This window comes from Acipenser ruthenus, chromosome 6, assembly GCF_902713425.1.
Source record: "Acipenser ruthenus chromosome 6, fAciRut3.2 maternal haplotype, whole genome shotgun sequence".
NCBI classification, from domain to species: Eukaryota; Metazoa; Chordata; class Actinopteri; order Acipenseriformes; family Acipenseridae; genus Acipenser; species Acipenser ruthenus.
In genome coordinates, this window is record NC_081194.1 from 45,790,656 (window position 1) to 45,813,033 (window position 22,378).

Genomic DNA, 22,378 nt, shown 5'->3' on the forward strand with positions numbered 1-22,378 from the left:
ATCCTTTTAAAGTGCTTACCTGGAAGTTTCTTTTCGATGGGCTTTTTTTCATCCCTATCTGGACATTTGAAGGTTATGGCTTGAAAACACAAATAATCTTTATTAGAAGCAAGAAGCTGAATTCCACACTACTGCTTCTGGTATCAGCTTGCAAGTACTGAAGTGGACCAGACTGTGTACACTGATAATAAACACATCCAAATGTTAGATATACAGCATGGAACAAGTTAAAATGTACAATTCAGTACATTTATGACATTCCTATTGACAGTTTTTATAGGAATGCAATGGCAGTTACATTTTATTTTGTCTTGTTTTTTTGTTTTCTTTTTTTAACAGTACTTTACAAGTACAAGTATTGTTGCTTCACAGATTATTTTGAAATAATCTAGTGTACAATTTTTTATGGAATATTAATTTACAATATGGATTACTTCACTGTTGCACAATATGGTATCTACAGTAGAGAAACTCCTATTAACATACTGGGATACATTAAAACTAGAGTTTTGAAGCACCTAATACATTTAAATAGTACATTTTACAGTAGCCCATCTCTGTAAACTAACACATTGTCTAATCGAGCAAAATGCCATGACTGATGCCAGATTGTTTTTTTAGTTTTTTGTGAAATGTGTGACATGCAGACTGACATGTTTCCCCACAAAATGTATCACAATAGGATAATTTCTTCTCTAAAGTAAAATTGTAAATGTGACATATATACTGTATGTGTATGCATAAAGACAGATTGACAGGCACTGAGAGTATTCTGATACTATCTATAACTTCAGCTAAAGACTGTTCATCAGAATTAGATAAGTCACATACACATGGGCGCTTCCACTATAGCCCTGTTGCTGGGTATATGCATATCAATAATAATGTGAATATCTATTTGTGACAGAGATCGAATGATTCTTGGTGTTAGATCTCCCTCCCGACCTGCAAGGGCGCTGTGTAAAGGGAAAAGAGTACCCTGGACCAAATGGCATGACAGTTTATTCCCAGGGTTAGGTGGAAGTCGGTCATCTAGAAAGGGGGCACAGCTACGGTACACAAACTCAATGACCCGGACGGGAAACAGTGTGGCATCCGCGGATTGGAGGAGCGGATGCGCTCGTTAACCAAGGAGTCATGAGTGAAGGTCTAAAAAGGGGACGTAGTAAAGTGATCTGCTCCTTTGTAAATGGTTAGAAAGAACCTAAAAGGAAAAAGGTGAAAAATGTGAGTGTTGTGTTTGTTTCGTACTGTCTTGCTAAAACTGTTTGTTTGTTGTTTAGACTACTAACACGATCCGGAGCTGTAGCCAAAGGCCAGCACCAAACCGGACACCAGCACTTCCCTTGTTTCACAGAGAACTGTATTTGCACCACGAGCACTAATTCACTCACTAAAGAACCTGCGTATGTGTTTTGTGTTACGTGTGGGTGTATAAAGAACGGGACTATTGGTTATGGGTCAAACCCGGGGATTATAAATAAAGTGATACAAGTCGCTGTATCACTTTTCATCATTATTTTTTACTGTTGTTTTGCCATCAGGCTTTGGAAAAAATACAACCAATAAACACCACTGCACTTGGATATTGTTGTCTGTCTGTTTCTTCTGCACTGCTGTATTGCCTTCACCTGCACACACTCACCCACTTTGCCACACGTGGTGTCAGAGTTGGATGGACTACGAATCGTTGTCAATACTGGTGGAGCAGGTGGACAACAGACAGGAGGCCGAGGAACACAGTGTTGATTAAGAGGGTCGGGCTGGCGATACCGCCCACGACACCAACAGGGTCCATAATGTCGGTCCCAAAGGCGAGGACGCACAAGATGACGACGGAGGATGACCAGAAGCTTACCTGGTTGCATTTGAGTGGCTGGCTACCACCGCGTTATGACCCAAAGAGTTCTGGGCAAGCCAACTGGGACCCTGCCTGATCGAGGAGGCACAGGCAGCCTACCAGGCCATGGCTGATGACGATGCCATACCAGCAACGGGACAGATATCTAACCACTGTTCCCTCCTTCCCCTCTACCTGTATTAGCCCTTTGCGGTCCATTTATTAATCGCACGTCAGGCACGCCAGGTCTAATTTATTTTCACACGCGCAGTTAATTTTATACGCGCTGTTTAAAAGTATTTTTTTTCACAGTCAAACGGGTTTAAATGGCCCTGCATATCAACAAAGCACACACTAGGCATCTCCAGCCCCGCCCCAGCCTTTTGTTTGCTATAGCTTTCAGCTATGTAAGAAATAAATAATAATAATAATAGTCGTACATACCGATCGATCATTTCCAGATCACTCGTTTTATCACCAAACTCCTCAATAATGCGATCCAAGTCATTATTTTATTACTATAACATCTGAAAAAAGCTCTGCAAATGTCCATGATAGTCTCAGTGCGCTGACGCACTTAGCCAGCTTGTTTACTATGGACGCCCATTATCTGATACCTGATACCATGTATGACTATTCATGAAATACGCCTTTTTTTTTTTTTTTTTTTTTTTCCCCCGACTTGTCTCGGCTCCTTTCGCTACCACTCGGCAATTGAATGGTTTTCTCGGCTTTTTCCGGAGAAAAAACGACTAAACACCCGTTTATTGCGTTGCTATAATGATGTCGGACCCAGTCCGACAAAGGACCTGTGAGGAATAATTGCAATGTTGGACCCAGTCCGACAATGGACCGCAAAGGGTTAGATGCCACCAGCCAGGACATCAGGCACAGTCATGCCCATCTGCGAAGGAGTGTGACGTGGCAGCATGCAATCTGACATCAGAAGCGGGTAAGTGAGGGGAAAATGGTCGGGAGGGGCCTTGTATTGTCAATGTAATTTTGGGAAATGTGCAAACCCATGCATTAATGGACACAGGGTGTGGTCAGACCTTAATTAGGACATCTCTCTTGGGCGGTGTGGCTATCAGGTGGCTATCTCCTGTATCCATGGAGACACGGCAACATACCCCACAGTCAAATTAGGACCGATAAAACGTCACCTAGTAGTTGGGGTGGCGGAAAGGCTACCACACACAGTAATTTTGGGCCGAGACTGGCCAAACTACAAAGAATTGGTGAAATTAATGGCAGTCTCGACCGGAAATAATTGATAATGTTTTTCCCTTTCAAACTGAAATGATTTGCCCCCTTTTTCGTCCAAGAAAACCAAATAAAAACGGATAAGAAAATGGGAGGGAGCATTCATGAGACAAGGCTTGAGTCTGGTGGGAGCCTGCTACAATGGTGACAAACACAAGTCAAAGGGGGTCGGAACGTAGTGTGACCAAGAGGACGAGATTACTGGTCCATCTAGGGCAGATGTTATTCCCGCCCCTCTCAATATACCAGACATATGGTACTCAAGCGTGGACATAGTGTAGGGCCAAAACAACGACCCCTCACTAGTGCACACTTCTATTGAAGGTAAGGATGTTGAAGGCGATGGGGCGCTAGTATTTCCACATTTTATTATCAAGGGGCAATTACTGTATAGGCTTGTGGCAGTGTGCCCCGCCCATGTGTGTGTTATGTGTTGCGTGTGGTGTGTTAATGTTGGTATATAGGTATTGGTGCATGGGATATAAATGGGTCTGTGTAGCAGGAGTGATTTAAAATATATAGTTGTATTTAGGCACAGGGATTGCATAATCACTTCATGTGCAGATTAAGTATGTGAGCACAGGATTGCACAAATTAGTTCACTTGCTGGGATTCAATACGAATAATTAATTGGTAATTGAATCAGTATATATAGATGCACGTTTTACTCACTCGGGGTTGTGTGTTCCTGAGTGGAGAACGGGTGTGGAGAGGAGAATAAAAAAGTAAAAAAATAAATAATTGCTACAACGTGCTGGAAGCACCAACACTGTACTTGTTTGTCTATTTGTTTAGTTTTAGTCTGTTTTTGTTTGTCTATTTATTTTGGCTCAAAGTGCCATGTGCTGTTTTTGTTCAACCTTTTATTTTTCTGTATATTTAATAAAACACTGAGCACCGCAGTGTCTCAGTTTCACCCGCCAGTACTGCCTGTCTGTATGTTTCTTTCAGGCCTGATGTCACCCTTTCAGCCAGCCTGTTCACACATGGTCAACAACCGGGACAACAGCGCCTCCAAGACTCAGGCCAGAAAGAGTAGTGCGAGGGGAAAAAAAAAAATAATAATAATACAAAAATGGAAAGCTGGAGCTAGAGAGATGGCTGCAGTGAGCTGGAGGATCTCCTCAGGGGCCTGGAGGACCAAGGCTGGTGCCTTGCTTGCAGAGTATATGGGCACACAGTGGTTGTCTGCCCTTTCCAAGAAGAGGAGGAGGAAGCAGCCTAAGAGAGGAAAGTGGGGAGAAGGACCGGGAACAGAAGGGGGAAAGGAAAGCTGCAGCAGCAACAACAGCAACCTTAGCAACAGCAGGAGGAGGTCGGGGATGATGGCTGGGAGGTTTTTTTTAAAGAACTTTGCGTATGCTCCACGCAATACGAAGAGGGGGAACTAATGCCCAAGTGGGGGGAGCCCGAGCATCCAGCGCCCAGAGGGGGGGGAAGCATGAGCGTCCAGTGCCCAGAAGGGGGGAGCCCGTGCATCCAGCGCTCAGAAGGGAGGAGCCCGTGCATCTAGCGCCCAGAAGGGAGGAGCCCATGCATCCAGCGCTCAGAAGGGGGGAGTCCATGCATCCAGCGCTCAGAAGGGGGGAGCCCATGCATCCAGCGCTCAGAAGGGGGGAGCCATTACTGCCATCTCCAGGGCCAGAAGGGGAGGAGTGGCAGGCTCACCCCCCTGAATTTTTTTTTGGGGGGGGAGAAGGGCAGGATGATGGTGTCCCCCAGCAGCCTCTGTTGATGCTGCTGAAGGGAGCATGGCACACACCAGCCCAGGCGCCACAGCCTCCCTCTGAGTGGCCAGCATCAGCCCCACCACCGCTGCCAGAGGAGCCGGCAGCCTTTCCACCGCTGCCGGAGGAGTCGGCAGCCTTTCCACCACATCCACCGCCAGAGGGAAAGCAGCAGGAGCTGCCTCTGCCTCCACCGCCAGAGGGAGACGGGCTACTGTTCCCGCCTGCACCACCAAGGGAGGAAGCAGCCTTTCCACTGCTGGAGTGTGCCACCCCGCTGTCAGCATGTCTGCTGACAGCATTGCCAGTAGCAGTCTGGCTACTGGCAACATTGCCGCCCATGAACCCCTTGAAGTCCCTGTTCTTGGCCCGGGACTTTAAGCGAGACTTTGGGGATTTTAAGGGGGGAGGTGGCCGTTGAGGCCTGTGTGCTGTGCACAAGCGGGGAGGTATGTGGCAGTGTGCCCCGCCCATGTGTGTGTTATGTATTTCGTGTGGTGTGTTAATATTAGTGTATAGGTATTGGTGCACGGGATATAAATGGGTCTGTGTAGCACTTGTGATTTAAAATCACAACAGTATACACAGATGCACGTTTTACTCACTCAGGGTTGTGTGTTCCTGAGTGGAGAACGGGTGTGGAGAGGAGAATAAAAAGTAAGAAAATAAATAATTGCTACAACGTGCTGGAAGCACCAGCACTGTACTTGTTTGTCTGTTTGTTTAGTGTAAGTCTGTTTTTGTTTGTCTGTTTTTGTTCAACCTTTTATTTTTCTGCATGTTTAATAAAACACTGAGCGCCACAGGGTCTCAATTTCACCCGCCAGTACTGCCTGTCTGTGTGTTTCTTTCTGGCCTGACGTCACCCCTACAGCCAGCCTGTTCACACGGGTAAACCTTCCCATGGGCACAGGACAGCCTGTAACACAATTATTGGTTCCCCCGTCTTGTCGGCCTGAGGTCATGAGGCTGGCGCATGATATCCCTTTTGCGGGGCACCTCGGAGCTGACAAGACAAGGAACGAATATTGGCTCGATTTTATTGGGTAGGACTTCATAATGATGTGTCGAAATATGTAGCCACATGCCCAGACTGCCAGAGAGTAGCGTCGGGTCGAGTGCACCCCGCCCCTTTGGTCCCACTGCCGATTATTTCCACTCCCTTTGAACGCATTGCAATGGACATAGTCAGCCCTTTGCTACCTTCTGATTCTGGGTATACGCATATATTAGTGGTAGTAGATTACGCAACAGGATTTGGGCTTCATGGTGCGCCCGCTGCCTTTCAGAGACTGATGGACCAGGTTTTACATCCACATCGTGAATATGCGGCAGTGTATATTGACGATGTGGTTATTTACAGCTCCACCTGGCGAGAGCATTTGGCTAGGATCATGCCCGTCCTTCAGTCTCTAAGGGTAGCCCGGCTGACAGCTAACTTGAGAAAATGTGCGTTTGCCAAAACAGAGACGCAATATTTGGGATTTATAATGGGGAATGGAAGGGTGAAACCCGTTGTCACCACGGTCCAGGCTTTAGTGGACGCAGCAACCCCCAAAACCAAGGCTCAGATGAGGTGTCTACTGGTCTTAGCCGGTTATTACCGAAGATTTATCCCCGAGTATGGCACAGTGGTCAATCCCTTAGTCAGATGTCGGTTTGGGTGCAGTCTTGTCCCATACGGTAGACAGAATAGAACACCCCATCTTGTACATCAGTAAAAAAAATGCTCCCCTCGGGAGCGCAACTACTCCGTGGCCATTAAATGGGCCACTCACTCTTTAAGATGCTACCTGCTGGGGCATTAATTTGATCTCGTCACTGACCACTCCCCCACTCAAGTGGTCAAGCACAATGAAAGACAGCAGTGCCCTGATAACTCGATGGTATCTGGCGTTGCAGCCCTTCATGTACCACACGGTACACCGTGCGGGGGAAGACCACGAAAATGCAGATTATTTTTCCCGGGAGGGGGGAGTAATGGGAAAAGCAGATTTAACCGAGTGTTGCTTTGGCTCCACTCTGAGGGTGGGATATGTGACACTATTTTACAGTTGGTGGAAACTTAAATTCATGTGCATAAATGTAATCTTACTGTAACCTCGGGTGTAAGTATACATAAACATCTATCAAACTTAAAGTTTTTTTTTTGTTGTTGTTGTTTTTTTTCCAAAAAGGGCCATGATAATGGCAAATAGCAAGCAAACAATGACTATGTAAATTTAAGTACTTTAAATAAATATTGGTCTACTTACTCAGCAGCTGATTTTTCAATGCGAACGGCTGCTGCTCTTTTAGCTCACCATCTTCGGGAGCACCGTATTCTGCAACAAAAAATATTCCATCCATTCAGTATACTTTTTACTCAAGTTATCTGCAACTGCTCCAGATCTATAGCAACATTCTGGAGAATCTGTTCACAGACTCTAGACCCTGTCAATACTGTACTCACTCTCAATGAGGATCTGGTATCTAGGATGCTGGGCAGTAAAGGCTTCACTGGGTCGATTCTTCTCTGGGTCCTGATTCCCTCCCGCTTCTAGCCACTCTCTTCCGAATATTTTACGATAATCCAGTTCTGCACCCCTTCTCTCGTCTGGCAATATCTGCAGTAGTATCCACAAATTAATTAACAAAAATCGACTGATTTACTTCAGGGATTTGTATGTTTTGTGGATTCCTAACTGTTTTACTAGGACATTAATAATAATTTCTGAAGCAAGAACATATGCATAAGTATATCATAATCTTGGTCATAGTGATACTCTCAAGCATTTAAAGAATGCCCATACCAAGCTTCATCACAATTGGATGACTAGTCCTCAAGTTCAAACAAAAAATAAAGTGTCACATAATTGCGGTGCGCCCACCATTATAAAACTGTAGTGTGTAGCTACAGCTATAGAACATAGCTTCAAGTTTAATTTTGTTTTTCTTACTGTTCATCTGGCCTACACATGGCAGGCAAGTAGAACTGAAAAGCACCTCCTGAATGGCTAAGCAACAATGATCACTCTGTCAATGGGGGAGTTTCCATGTGTGTTGTAATTTTCCTCGAGACATTGTGCTCGAGCCAAATGAAAAATTACCCTATGCATTTCGGGTTTCCATTGGCTCAGTTTATTTTACTCAAGAAGACCCTCTTTTTACTTGACGTCATGCAAATGAAGGGAAAAGGAAGAGGTTAACATGAAAATTAGCCATGCGTAGCGTTCTCATGCTGTTTTCGCAGAAAGCTCGGAAAAATGTGGTTTCCATGCACAGAGAACAGGTACAGGAGAGAATCTCACCTGGAAATCCATGGTTGTCAGGTGACATCTTGTTTGAATGAAACTTTAAAGCAGTGTTAAGCTCATGTAATAAAGCTGTGATTTGTAAATGCCTCGTGTCTGGTTGTTTAATAATGTGTTTTACTGCTGTTGCCAAAATTGTTTTTCAAAAGTCCATTGGTGGGGTGGCATATCGTTAGTAGTGAATAATAGTTCAACTAATTTATCACACAACTTATTAATTAACCAAAAAAGAAAATAATTAAACCCGGAGGTATATAATGAAACTGTCCAACCCAGCTAGCGCAGAGCACCATGGCTGAAAACTGCCAGACACCTTCCATGTATGCTCCCAAGGTGCCTGGACTGGGAGCAGTGGACATTTTCATGTGAAATGTGGGTTTCCATGTGAAAATGGGCATGAATTTCCTTTTAGTCATGCTCACGAGTAAATCAGATTTACCCTATCCCTCTCTGTGAAGATTATTTTTGGCCACAAACCTGATCCTCTCGAGATGTTCTCCCAAACGTGCACGCGCTTCACCACTTCACATGTAAATAACCACACATGGAAACTCCACCATTTTCTGTCAGTTCTCTTTTGTCTGAGACTGAAACTGACTTGCAACAGGGAGATGCAGAGATTGCATAACACATTATGTAAGCGCATGCTAAATACCGCAGGATCCAACTTTATTTTCATCTTCTGTAAATACGTACAGGTAGTGCCTCCATTATATCCCTTTGCGGGTGGATATGCACAGTATTACGTAACATTTAAGGGCAATGTTGTAAAATCCAACCAGATACAGAGGACCCATACCTCCGACTTGTTGAGAACCTGTAGTTTCCCTATCTTCGCGATGATCAGCTGCTGTGCTGTCTCTGCATTCCTCTCGGCTGACATCAGAGGGTTATTGAGGCAAGACAGCTTCTGCAGACTCTGTAGCTTCTCCAACTCGTTCACAAAGGACCACTGAGGGTTACAAAAATTATGCAAATAACCAAAAACTATAAAAAAAAAAATTATCAGGAATCTCAAGAAAACAAATGTCAATGTAGCAACTGTAGAATTTACCTGAGAAATGTTGTTGTTGTCAACTGCTAAAAACTCTAGCGAGGGAAACATTGCTGTTTTGCAGCCTTTAAGTAGAAAAATAATGAATTAAAAGTTAAACATGTCACACCAGTGGTTTATCTTATTTTAAATTGCTAGTCAGAACATGGAATGCTGACTTTGCTTTTTTATATTGCTATGACTATGAGGTTATCAGTGATAGAAAATAAGAACCACAACAGTAGGTTTCGATATTTTCTTTCACAAAACAAGGTGTCTAGTTCAAACTGAAACTGAAAACTGGGCTGAAGCAGTTAAATATGTTGTTATAGAAACACATTTCAAGTAGTGTTTGTTTAAATATAATAAAATGTGTCTCAGTAGTAGTTTTGAGTCTTTAAGAAAGATTTTGAGATCAATCAATCAAAAAAATTATAGAATACCAAGTGCTTACATTTATTTTATATTGTGTATTGAATCTGTCACAATTAGGCATTACAGAAAGACTATGGAATGAGATTCGAACAGTCTAGTTATCTTTGTAACTACCCTTACCTGGCCCAACGTCATCAAAATGTATTGAAGACAGCCCTGTGTTTGTCAGTAAAAGTTTGTTGAGTCTGAAAACACAAATTTAAAACTATTAAAACTATGAAAATCAGTGCTAAAAATTAACCATGGTTTAAAACATCTATGTGTGCTTCCTATTTAAAAATAATCATGTTTGGCTTTAGGGTAATAAAAACTAAAAACCCAACACGGTTAAGTTGCTGATGGAGTTGACCAATGGTGAAACTATGGATTAATGTAGTTAATCATCCAAAAATTATATTTCAGTGAATATGATTTTGTGGCACAAAAGTTTTTATCCTTACCAATATTAATAATCTAAATCACAGTTATCAAGGTATTTAACTAGGCCCTGTCTATTCATTAAGACTGTCAAAAGTAAAACAGCAAATTAACATACAAATCCTGAAGGGTATACTGTTTTACTAAAAGTTTTACCAAAAATGTCCTGTTTTATAGGGATCTTGCATTGATGTTCACATTTGTTTTAGTCTCTTGATACATGTAAACCACTAATTGAATATTGTGTGTAAAAATCAATGTAAAATAATTAATCAAACCTACTTTTTCATTGAAAATGTGTATGAGAGTTTAAACAGTAAGTCTGTTTACATTAAAGGTTTATATAAAACATGTTTAAACTATTACATGTACAGCAGATTTACAGTCTTAGCATTTATAAACCTGAACTAAAAAAAAAAGTCCAGACTGTCTTGTTTAAGGCATATGCATGCTAGGGGCAAGATGGAGCATTGGGTTATCTCACTTGCTTTGACTCTGGCTCAGGTCAAAAGTGAATTTGGTGGTCTCAATAGCCCCCAGCTAAATAGACAAGAGGCTTGTGAGAGGCAGGGAGTGTTCAGCTCAGGACTGATTTGTCTTCACATAGATCTCATGGAGCTTTCATGCACTGTGCCTGACAGTAGCCCGTACCATTATACCTCACTTTTTATGAGCACTTAAGCCACAAGCAGCACATTTGTAGAGAAAAAAGATTTTGTATCATACCTTGGCAGGTATCCAATGTTTTTGAGCTGCTCTCCACCTGATAATGGATTGTTACTTAGATCTAATAAGGTCAAGGACTGCAAAACATGTACTGGTCTGGAAAAAAAAATATATACTTTTAGCTCGGGACTAAAACATTCCACAAGCTTTAAAAAAAAAAAAAAAAAAAAAAAAACACATACAGCAGTACATACATACACATTGAGCAATGCATAAAGAGGCTGTTAAACAGGGACACCAGCACACTTTCTTTTTTACTGTGGAATTTACACATAGATACATAGATGCACATTTTTATAGTACACTGAATGCTAATACAGTTATTACAAAAACCTGAGCTTGCAATCGCTGTCATGGAAATTATTCCTCTAATTTAATGACTTTATGCAACACTACCTGTGGAATCGCCTGTAAAGAATGGCTACTTTGCACAGCCAGGCTCGTGAACCTACACTTCCCTGGCTGTTTGACTTACCCTGCACATCACACGGTCATGCATTTACCAGCCACTCTGGGACCCCATGACTGAGATTCTTAACTAAAATGTAAATAAATCTATCAGCTGCTCATCAGCTGCTCATCTGCATGACCACACTTACTTTTGCAAATCAGTAATAGAATTGTCAGAAAGATACAGCTCTTCCAGGGCAGGCCACATCGGTGCACATTCCAGAACCTACAGAGAAAACACGGAAATAAAGAGATGAGAGACCACAAGTTACATTTTGGATCTGAATTGCCATTTAGATATTATCATACTTTATCACAAAAGTGTTTGACATTTAGAATAAATATATTTTCTCAATATAACCCGAAAGGATAAACTACTCCTGGATTATATTAGAGAAGGGTTCTCAAACATTGTGATAGTGGGCCTCCCTTGGGTAATAAATAAATAAAAATGATACCCTCCCACCCCCTTCCCCTTTTTGTTTTTTTACTTGACAAACTGAAAAACAAATGTAATATGTAAAAAATGCCGCACTACTGCACACACACACAACACATTGACCATTACAAAAGTTTCTCATAGTAAAAGCATAGCAAATTGTAATAAAGCACCGCGAAAGCACAGGTAAGCAATGCAGAATAGCAAAGTTTGGTAAAACATATTAATAAACATGGAAAACGATGGTAAATACATAATACAGTATGTATAAATATAGAGCAAAAATACAGTGGTAAACTTTTATAAGGGGAGGCTGCAGATAATCCCAGTTTCTAAGACAAGTAAACCTGATTTGAAGCACCCACTTCATGATGACAACCTCCGTTGCTGCCAGGGGCTGTCACGTTTTTAGACAAAACTGAGGAAGCTTTATGTATTACTGTTTTGGTTCCCCGGAGGCTCCTATGTGTATTTCCTTTTATACTCAAGCATTACAAGATACATTTTTATGACAAAAGAATACCATTTTACACTCTGGCACGAATACACGTGTACATGTGGCTGCTTCTGAGGGTGGTGTTTGTTTTGGGTAGTTTTTGGGAATGTACTAGTTGTCTGTGTAGTGAGTTTAGAGTTAGCGCTTCTGTTTCTGTGCCGTTCAGCATTAAATCTGCACAATGGGGTTAAAACAGAGATTAAGCTCAGTTGGTGACGTAATAGCCTCTGATGGCTGATTTGCTCTAAACTAAAAGCTTGTACATTGCAGCAGTTGAGAGATGCATCTTTAATGAAAACAACAAGGTTGGAGGGACAGGCACTGTGCCTCCCCTTGAACAGTTACACAGGCGCCGCCCCCCCAACCCCAACTTATTTCTAGGGGCAAATCCTGGGAAACCATAGAAAAGCAATTGATGTAATCAAGGATGATTCCCCAGTGCTGTAAAAAGCTCCAATAATATCCAACTGTGGCTTACTCTGTGGGACACAGGCTTATTAAACCGACCTTCTTCTTGAATGGTAGACAGTTAGGCAAAACTAGACTTATAGTTCACGATATTTAATAAGAAGAATCCAAAATAGCTTACAAGAATGTTTGCTAATCAGAGGTGTATAAACAAGTTCCTTACCTCAGACCAGTTAACCCCAGTTTTGTTTAGTGCCAACTCCTTCAGATTGGCAAAAGCATGGGTCAGTGAGGAGGGATTTGCAGGGATGCTTAGTCTGTTCCCACTAAAAGGAAGACATAAATCAAATACTTAACAAGGGTTATTTAAAGTACTGTCTTAAAATATCTTCTACCTTATTTTATGGTCACTGAAATCATATGCAAAAAGCATGTTAGGCCACATTATCAAGTCTGCATTTTTAAAATAAATCCAAAAAAAATGTTGTTCGTTTGTGCACAGGCAAATGCAAACGTTCAGTGAGAATGAAATCATTTTAAAGTGGTTGGTTGCTAACAAAAAAATAATTCCACACATCTTAACTGTCGTGCACTTCCATCAACTACATAGGTCTCAAATGTGCAGTTTTGCAACATGTATTATAGCAAACATGTATTTTCATTTTAAGTTGATAACCGGTACCACACCAGGTAAAAAAAAGTTGTCATGTCTCCATGACTTGCTGTCAGGAAGTCTCTTACACTTCCTAGGTTATTTTACCTCAGTAGTGTCAACGCATAGCAGCTGGCTGGTAGAAAGAAGGCATTGAAAGGGTGGGGGCAATTTCACCCTATAGGTTAAATGACCAAGGAAGTGCAACACTATCAAACAGATATTTCTTTAACTTTGTAGTACTAGATATATTTATGAAATTTTTATTAATTACAATTACTTGAATGGCATTAAAACTAGCAAGAAACGTGCTTCTATTCATACTGTTACACAAGTACTTTATCCCTCTCATTATGTTAGCCTTGCTCCTTGCTTTAAAATAGGGTCCAAAAAATTAAAAGAATACCAAAGACAGACGAAACAGATATCCTTACCGAAGTTCAAGTGCTTTCAGTTTCGTGAGCTGTCGTGTAATATCAGCTACCCGGTCCCATGAAGACAGCAAGTTCTCCGACAAATTTAACAATACAATATCTGAGTTAGGGAGTTAAGGTCAGGCCAAGTTGTATTTTATTATTATTATTATTATTCATTTCTTAGCAGACGCCCTTATCCAGGGCGACTTACAATTGTTACAAGATATCACATTATACATTATTTCACATTATACAGATATCACATTATTTTTACATACAATTACCCATTTATACAGCTGGGTTTTTACTGGAGCAATCTAGGTAAAGTACCTTGCTCAAGGGTACAACAGCAGTGTCCCCCACTGGGGATTGAACCCACAACCCTCCGGTCAAGAGTCCAGAGCCCTAACCACTACTCCACACTGCTGCCCCCAATTTTATTGCTCAGCCTTGCCTCACTTTTATTTCTTGATTTATTATTATTATTATTATTATTATTATTTTTTTCTTAATAATGTATGTGACAACCCTGTTACTTACACTGTCCCTTTGTGATCTATGGATATGTTTTGAAAACATCAGATCTGAAGTAGAATTCTAGTAAACTTACATTCCATGCCACAGCTGTTAATACAAAATTGGAATCATGAAAAGTACATCTTCTTCACCGATATCCACTGTACATACCATATACATGTTCCAATGGTAATAAAGTTTAAAGAAAATTGGATAAGTGTTATTTAAGACCGTGATGCCTCCATATATCCCACATTCCCAGACTTATGATAAATGATAATACCAAGTTTCTTTATCTAATGAGTGGTTTTCCAGATACATTCAAATATCACTAGAACCTAATACTCTCAATACCTTGAGCTTAATAATGCTTATACCAACTTTCATCATAATTGGATAAATATGACACACAGACAGACTACCTCCACTATACTCCTGTCGTTAGGGATTGTATTGCCTGCGGGAGATAATAACGTGCTAAAGAATTTCCGAACCACATTTCATTAAAATTGGATAAGAAACTCCTGAGACTTCGAATATACAACCTCAGCAGGGAAGAATTAAGGATACTTGGAGTTGTCTGCTGGATTTCATTATCTTGACCGGCACTGCTTACATCACTTCCTTTCACAGAAACCACTTCAAGTTTGTGCAACTGACTATTGATAACAAAACAGGGCAAGGTTTGCAACATTTAAATACATGGTAAGAAAATAGTGACAGAAGACTTAAAAAAAAAAAAAAAAAAAAAAAGTAGTTTAAAATGTCATTTTAGTTATTTTTCATTCTGAGTTGTTCTGATTTCTGTCGCTCAAATATTGAGTTACCATAATTTCTCAAAATCTGTCTTTACCTGGCTTTGAGCTTGTGACCTTTCAACTCTGAAGCTCCACCTACTTTCTATGTCTATATATGTCAAGTAGGGGGCAAACAGAGTTGAAAGGTCATATTGTCACATGATTTGAATGGAATGAGGAAGGCTGCTCAGTGCTGGCATTTAGGATATTCAAACTCAGAAGCAGGTAAAGGCGGATTAAGAGAAATAATAACTCAATGTTGGATCAACAAAAAACACTGAATGATTTCAAATAACAAAACAGTTAGGGTAATGTTAAAAAAAAAAAAAGGAAATGAAAATGACATTTGAAGCTACTTACTATTTTAAAGCATCTCCCTCACAAGATGCATAAAATTATTCCCCGTTGTAATTGAACCCTTAACCCCATAACCCCCTACTTTACCTTTGTTTCTCCGAGACAGATTGAAACCCCACCATTTGGACTTCCGTTTTGCCAACGGTCATTTTCTCTGTGTAGCCCTGGTTGTCCTCTAGATCGTAACGCTTTTTTAGTGCTGTTAGTAAGTCCACTCCAAAATGGACTTTCTTTGGGCGGATAAAGGAGGCGCTGGTAGGGTGACTGAAAGAGAAAATAATGATTTGCGCGTGACTTTGTATATCACTGTTAATCTTGCCTAACACCAAAGGCTACCATCAATATGTACAGTACTGACAAAATAATTGAAGTCTTGAGAACCAACATGTTTAACAGCACAGCTTCTTAGAGTTACTGGTCATAGGGCCAGCTTACCCTTCAACACCATGTCACCTGCTTACCGGCTTTTGAAATACCGGACTCCCTCATTGCTCCCGTCATGCTTGCCTCGTTCTGGGTTATCCCATTCCACACCAAGCCAAAGACCTGAAATGAAAGGAAAATAATAAACATATACTAACCTACATTCAGACATTCAGTCTCAGTGAAATGCTGCAGATGCAAGCAGTGTATAGCACATTTTTTACATATATCAACCGAAAAAAATAACAATTTAAATAACTCATAAGTTAAAGCTTTGTGAAGTGGGCCCATTGAATGAACATTACTATTATGTGGAAAAATAATTAGTTGGGTCATACCACCAGAAATATAGCATGGGTCGACTCCCCTTGAAATAATTTCAACACTGTTGGATCCACTTTATGGAAACATATTTATGTGGCATGGCATTGCATGAATCTTATTACAAGAAGCATTATCTTCCCATAACCTCCTAAGTTTGACAGTCTTATTGTCATTCAGTAGGTACGTCACGCCGATAAAAAGAACGCATGTGCCCCCTTTAGTTAATAAGACTGCAAAAGCCTATTGGTCTGACATCAGCTTTGCAAAACTAATTCTGTTAGTACCAGTATGTGTACACAACAAAACAACGTTGCTACCAAAACAAACAACAGTGGTTTGTAGATTTAAGTTTCCTCAGAGGAAGACAGGGTGAAAGATGTGGCAGAGGAATTACAGCCTTATTATGTACAGTTGGGTATATCCCTATTTAAACCAGTGCACATGTGTGGTAAAAGTAACACAACATACTGTATCTCTGCAGACAGTAATAAAAATTAAACGAATACAATAAGTACACACACAAGATGTCAAACAAGTACTGGCTCACCTGCTGTAGGGGGCACGTTCCCAACAAACAGCACGGTCCCCTTCTCTCCATCGCAGATGATCCGCCTCCCAACTGCGTCACACGGAACAGAATCAGTCATGTTGGCTAATTGGGCATTAAGAATTGTCATTAGAGATCTGAGGAAGAAAGCAGAGAACAGACTCAGTAAACAGATTACAAACTGAAAATGTTATGTACCTCTATGGCACTCGTGTCCTCACATGCCTATGTAATTGGCCCAGGAGGGATGTGGCTAACTCACTGTGGCTACCAATGCACAGAAGGATTCCAATGAAGGAGCAGTTAATAAAACATCATCTTACATCTCAATTCACAGGCTCACAAGCATGCCCTGCTACACTTGCCCCCTGATATCTGTGATGAGATAACAACCCTCGTTTTTTTGTCCGTATGCCTTTAAATTATAAGATGACACTTGAACTGAGATTTTATTTTGATGTAAGTATTGTCTTAGTGGTGTTGAATTGAAATGTTGTAACTTAGTCTATATCCCCTTCACACACTGAGGCCAAAGATGTGGTCATGTTACATATGTGTTTTATTAGTTATTACACTTTTAAAGGCGGAGGTATTAGGGTTAGCTGTAATATATTTCACAGTGAAATATACTACTGCCTCTGGCTGGCGAGTTGGACCCGACATCTGTGTGTCTTTCAAGATATGTGGCCTTGACCATAGTCGAGCTTGGTCTGGCAACTCAAAAAATCTAAAGTAAGAAACATGTATAGATACTGATGAACAGAACTAACTCTTTCAAAAAAGATTATTTGATGCTCAGGGCCAAAATTGTTTCAAAACATTCGTTTTCCATTTTACTGGTAACAAAAATAGGACATTTTACCCAACCATATGTTTTGCAACAACAAGAAAGAAAAATAACTTTTACACTTTTACATAGTTTAAAATATAATGCTACAGATCCTTTAACCTGCCCTGGTCCCTTCACTAATATTCCTGAAGCTGGAACCCCTTCCACATTGTAGTCTTTGTGATACAAAGAAAGAACAGAAAAAATCTAACTTTACACTTTGCACAAGTGTAACTTACTTTAGAATGATTTGTCAAAAGACTAAATCCAGTACGAATAGGCCTACAGGTAAGTATTTTGTTATACGAATATGTGATAACCCACACGTGAAAATACTTTTATTGTTAATTTAATTACGTTATTTCAACCTTTGCTCTAAACTGATGCATACAAACGCTTAAGTTTAATTGATTTGTGCTAAACAGCTGGAAATAGATTGTAACCGCATTCAGCAATCTGTTTACAAAAAAAACATTGCAAGTGTATTAAACCCAGCCAAGCAGCTCTTACCAGTTATTTAGAAATTACATTAGAAAAACCCGGATGATGTATAATTTCATTCAAAATAAACGAGCTAAAAAAAAAAAGGTTTACAGTTAATAATCCGTTAACAAGCAACGTGACTGTCAATTTATTTTTTTACCTTATCCAGGCTGTTTACTTGTGGACGATTTTTGATGATGTTATATATATTGGGAGTGTTCAAATATTATTCCTGAAGGCACATACATGAGACGAGTTTTAATTTACAGTCTGCACAGAAAATGGTCGTTGACGTTTGTGAGGTCATTTTCCTGAGACAGTGTGCCAGGCATCGACCCCTCCTACCAAAGATGCTGCTGCACTGCGCATAGTGGTTAAAGAAGGCGTAGACCAGCAAAAAAGAAATACAACATTATCCATTCTAGACCGCAAGGACTTTAAAATTCTTAAGCAGTGCAAAACTTTTTTGACGTGTGAATAATTTGTATCTTTATAAATGATATGTAATCACCCGCTTTTAAAATAGTACTCAGGTTTTACTTTCATATTAGTTCAGCGAAGCCTATTGTGTGATGTCTGACACACGTCAGGGTACGTTGTCACAAAGTCTGTGTTTGCGAGTCGAGAATTGACGCAGATGCAAACAAAGCACTTCTGAAAAGGCTTATAAAAACAATTGTAGTTATGTTTATACCTACTCCTAGGTAGTTCATGGTAAATTACAGAAACAATTGGTTGACTGTAATGATGTTTTGCATTTTATAAAATAAGGTTGTATTTTCTAACCTGATATTAACCCCGTGTTGATGGAATAATATAATATATAATAATATCTTTATATAACGCCTTTCATAGTGTACCACCATCACAAAGCATTTACAGAGGTAGGCTGTGAACTGTGCATTATATGCAGAGTCACTTACAATAGGACATTGATTTAACATCTCATCCATAGGATGGAGCACAAGGAGGTTAAGTGACTTGCTCAGGGTCACACAGTGAGACAGTCAGTGGGAGAGATGGGATTTGAACTGGTAGTCTTCTGCTTATAAGCGCTGGACTTTAACCACTGGACCACACTGCCTCCTAACAAAAGAACACTATTCTTGCAATTCCTTGTTACAATAATTATGATTAATCTGTTCGAAAAGGGCTGCTTTTTTTTTTTTTTTTTGGATTTACTGATAATAAAAAAAACTGTTAGTAAAAGCTTAATTGGGAAATAAAGAAAATCCTGTGTAAAGTCTACAGTACTTTTATTTTACAGGGTATTTTTTTAAGTCAATTAAATATACTGACAAGTGTTGCAAATATTTAATCCATAATTATACATGTTTTATTTTTGCATAACACAAACAACACAACAGTAGAAATAGCCTTACGTTCGGAACTGTAATGAAAACAATTTTGCAAAACAGTATGGAAGGCCATCCGTGTCAGAAACGTGTTTCAAATATTTACTACACATTCTCATTTGACTTTAGTATGTGTTGTAATTCTAATACTACTCATACTAATTTGGCCAATCAGATTGTTGAAAATGACGGGTAGAACCAATTAATTTAAATAAAATAGTACGTGTAATAAATTACTGCCTTACATCTGCCATTCCCCTCCAATTCGTGGCGGTATATGGACCATTGGGTAAAGTGTAGTGAAAGATGGAAAGACCCGGAACCTCCGAGACGAGCATCAGTGTTAGGTTACTTACCGTAACCCTTGTTCCCTGAAAAATAAATGTCAACCATTACGAGTTGGGAAATGACCCTCGTGTCACATGACCTGAGCACATATTTAAAAAGCTGCCTGATAGGCCCGGCGTGACCATGTGACTGTTGCATTCTGGAACAAGACGCTACATCACACAGCAACCGTTGCCATTTGATTCCGTATGGCAATGAAGGCGAGCTAGCTACCTCGCAAATTTAATGGTTGACATTTCTTTTTCAGGGAACCAGGGTTACGGTAAGTAACCTAACATTACCTTTCAATCTTGAAATGTCAACCATTACGAGTTGGGAAATGTATACCCAAGCTGTCGCAGTGAGCCAAAGCAACCACAAGACTTGCCTTGGTGCGAGCCTAACTGGAAAGCTGCTGCGCAAAAGGGCAAGCTGCATCAAGGACTCTGGACCCCACAGAAGGCGCTGCTGAAGTAGCCATGTTCAGTCGGTAAAACCTTATAAATGTGTGCGGTGTGGACCACGCCGCAGCGTTACATATGTCAGGTAGGGATGCCCCATGAAACACTGCCCAAGACGTCATAGTCCCTCTAGTGGAGTGAGCTGTAACATCACTTGGAGAGGATAGGTTAGCCAGCTCATAAGCCAGCCGGATGGTATCCACGATCCAATGCGACAAACACTGCTTGGAAAGTGCCTGACCTTGAGTGCGCCACCCACAACACACCAATAACTGGGTTGTCTGTCGACATGATTGAGACCTATCAATGTAACACCTCAGTGCCCTGACAGGGCAGAGTGTACTAAGTCTCTGATCTGCTTCAGAGGGGAAGGGGGGCTGGTAGAACGCCTCTAATTCCACTAACTGGTTCAAGTGAAACTGTGAAACAACCTTAGGCAGAAAAGCCGGGTTAGTGTGTAAAGTAACGTTATCATCGCTGCAGGCAAAATGCAAACAGGAACCCTCTATGGAAAGGGCCTGTAACTCACTGACACGTTTGGCTGACGTGACGGCCTGGGGAAAGGCTGTCTTAAAAGACAAGTATTTAGGGTCCACTGAATGCAGCGGCTCGAAGGGAGCCTTCATAAGAGCCTCTAGAACCAAATCCAGATGCCAGGAAGGAACCATCAGTTTAAGGGGAGGGCGGAGGCGCCTAGCCCCTTTTAAAAACTGCACTGCCAAAAAATGAGCTCCGGAAGACATAGTCAATTTTGACGTGGCACACAGATATAGCAGCCAGGTACACCTTCAACATAGAGGGGGATTTACCCTCCTCTAGGAGGTCCTGTAGAAACTGCAAAACAACCGACATGGGGCAGGAGGTGGGGTCATGGTCTCTCGCCAAGCACCACTCCTGGAAAATCCTCCATTTTTAAGAATACTGAGACCTCGTTGAAGAGGCTCTAGCATTCTGTAGTGTGGCTATAGCGGAGTCTGAGAGTCCGAGGGCACTCAGATGCTCCCGTTCAGGGGCCAGACCCACAGCTGGAGTGACCCAGGGTCCGGGTGTCACAGATGGCCTCGAGCCAGACTGAGAAGGTCCCTGCATAGCGGGATCCGCCATGGCTGTCCCTGAATGAGCTGGCTCAGAGCGGCAAACCATATCCTCCTGGCGCAACAAGGAGGATCCTCACACCCTCGTTCCGTACCTTCTCCAAGAAGGACGCGATCAATGCTAGAGGGGGGAAGGCATACAGCAAGCCCTGAGGCCAGCTGTGGGCTAGGGCATCAATTCCCAGAGCCCCCCGCCTCTCTGAATCGAGAACCACAGAGGGCAATGTGTGGACTCCTCTGAGGCAAACAGGTTGACTGTCGCGCTGCCGAACCTGTGCTAAATCATGGCTACCACCTAGGGATGCAGGCGCCACTCGGCATGCCGAGGAGCCCCCCTCGACAGCAGGTCTGCTGCCTGGTTCGAAACCCCCGGCAGGCAGACTGCCCTGAGGTACAAGAAAAAGCCGTTGTGCCCAGGTGAGCAACTGGAACGCCGCTTGGTGCAGCCACAGGGACCGTAGCCCCCCCCCCCCCCATTGATGTGGGCAGACTGCCACCTGCCAGTCCAGACCCCACGGGTTCCCCTGCCGTTCCAAACCGCCCCCCAACCAAGGTTGGAGGCGTCCATGGTCAGCACCTCTCTCCGGTATGTTACACCCATAGTTACTCCTTCGCTGAGGTGGCGAGGATTCTTCCACCAGCTCAGGGCACGCCAGTACGATAGAGGCACCGTCAGCCGGCGGTGTCTGTCTCGGGCTTAGTGAACTACTTGGGCATTGAGCCATGCCTGCAAGGGGCACATATGGAGGAGACCGAGAGGGAGGACAGAGGAGGCTGCGGCCTAGCAACCATTGGCACAGCACCACCTGCACTGACTGTCTGACACCAGCTGGACGGACTGGAGAATGTGACGGGTAGTTAGCATCTTGAACTTCCTCTCCTTCAGGAATATGTTCAGGCCTCTGAGATCCAAAATGGAATGGAGCCTGCCGTCCCGCTTTGGTACCAGAAAATACCTCAAGTAAAAACCCTCCTATTGATATGGGGGTTCTACAAGGCGAACTGCACGCTTTGTGAGTAAAACATCCAATTCTTGCATGAGGACAGAGGCCTGTGCGGGGTCAGACACCAAAGTGTTCACGAGCCCCTGGAAGGGAGGAGGTCCGGCTCGAAACTGGTGTGAGTAGCCGGAGTGGACGGTTGCAAGCACCCACGTGTCCGTGGTGCATTGCCTCCATGCCAGAAGATGCTGCTGGCTGAATGGGTGCAGGGCCTGAGGCCGGAGCCCATCACTGCCCGCCGCTGCCGAGGGTCGATTGCGGGGGTACTG

The 22,378-nt window shown here is 42.0% G+C and overlaps 1 protein-coding gene across 5 annotated transcripts in view; it reads right to left on the reverse strand.

The window, feature by feature from the left end:
* Positions 1-19,648, reverse strand: part of tbce (tubulin folding cofactor E) — a 22,045-nt gene extending 2,397 nt beyond the window's left edge. Inside the window, exons 1-15 of one of the 5 annotated variants that reach the window (XM_059025438.1) lie at positions 19,583-19,648; positions 16,560-16,696; positions 15,727-15,811; positions 15,353-15,529; positions 14,682-14,770; positions 13,614-13,713; positions 12,751-12,853; positions 11,334-11,410; positions 10,735-10,830; positions 9,712-9,776; positions 9,178-9,242; positions 8,923-9,075; positions 7,283-7,436; positions 7,086-7,154; positions 20-79 (exon numbers count right to left, since the gene is read on the reverse strand). In XM_059025438.1, the coding sequence (XP_058881421.1) occupies positions 20-79; positions 7,086-7,154; positions 7,283-7,436; positions 8,923-9,075; positions 9,178-9,242; positions 9,712-9,776; positions 10,735-10,830; positions 11,334-11,410; positions 12,751-12,853; positions 13,614-13,713; positions 14,682-14,770; positions 15,353-15,529; positions 15,727-15,811; positions 16,560-16,689 (1,423 nt within the window). In that variant the 5' untranslated portion in view covers positions 16,690-16,696; positions 19,583-19,648. Of the gene's footprint in view, positions 1-19; positions 80-7,085; positions 7,155-7,282; positions 7,437-8,922; positions 9,076-9,177; positions 9,243-9,711; positions 9,777-10,734; positions 10,831-11,333; positions 11,411-12,750; positions 12,854-13,613; positions 13,714-14,681; positions 14,771-15,352; positions 15,530-15,726; positions 15,812-16,559; positions 16,697-17,627; positions 17,647-17,898; positions 18,226-19,471 lie in introns of those variants that run through there. The other 4 variants (XM_059025437.1, XM_034017308.3, XM_034017309.3 and 1 more) reach the window with 4 other exon arrangements.
* Between the last annotated feature and the right edge of the window lie 2,730 nt (positions 19,649-22,378).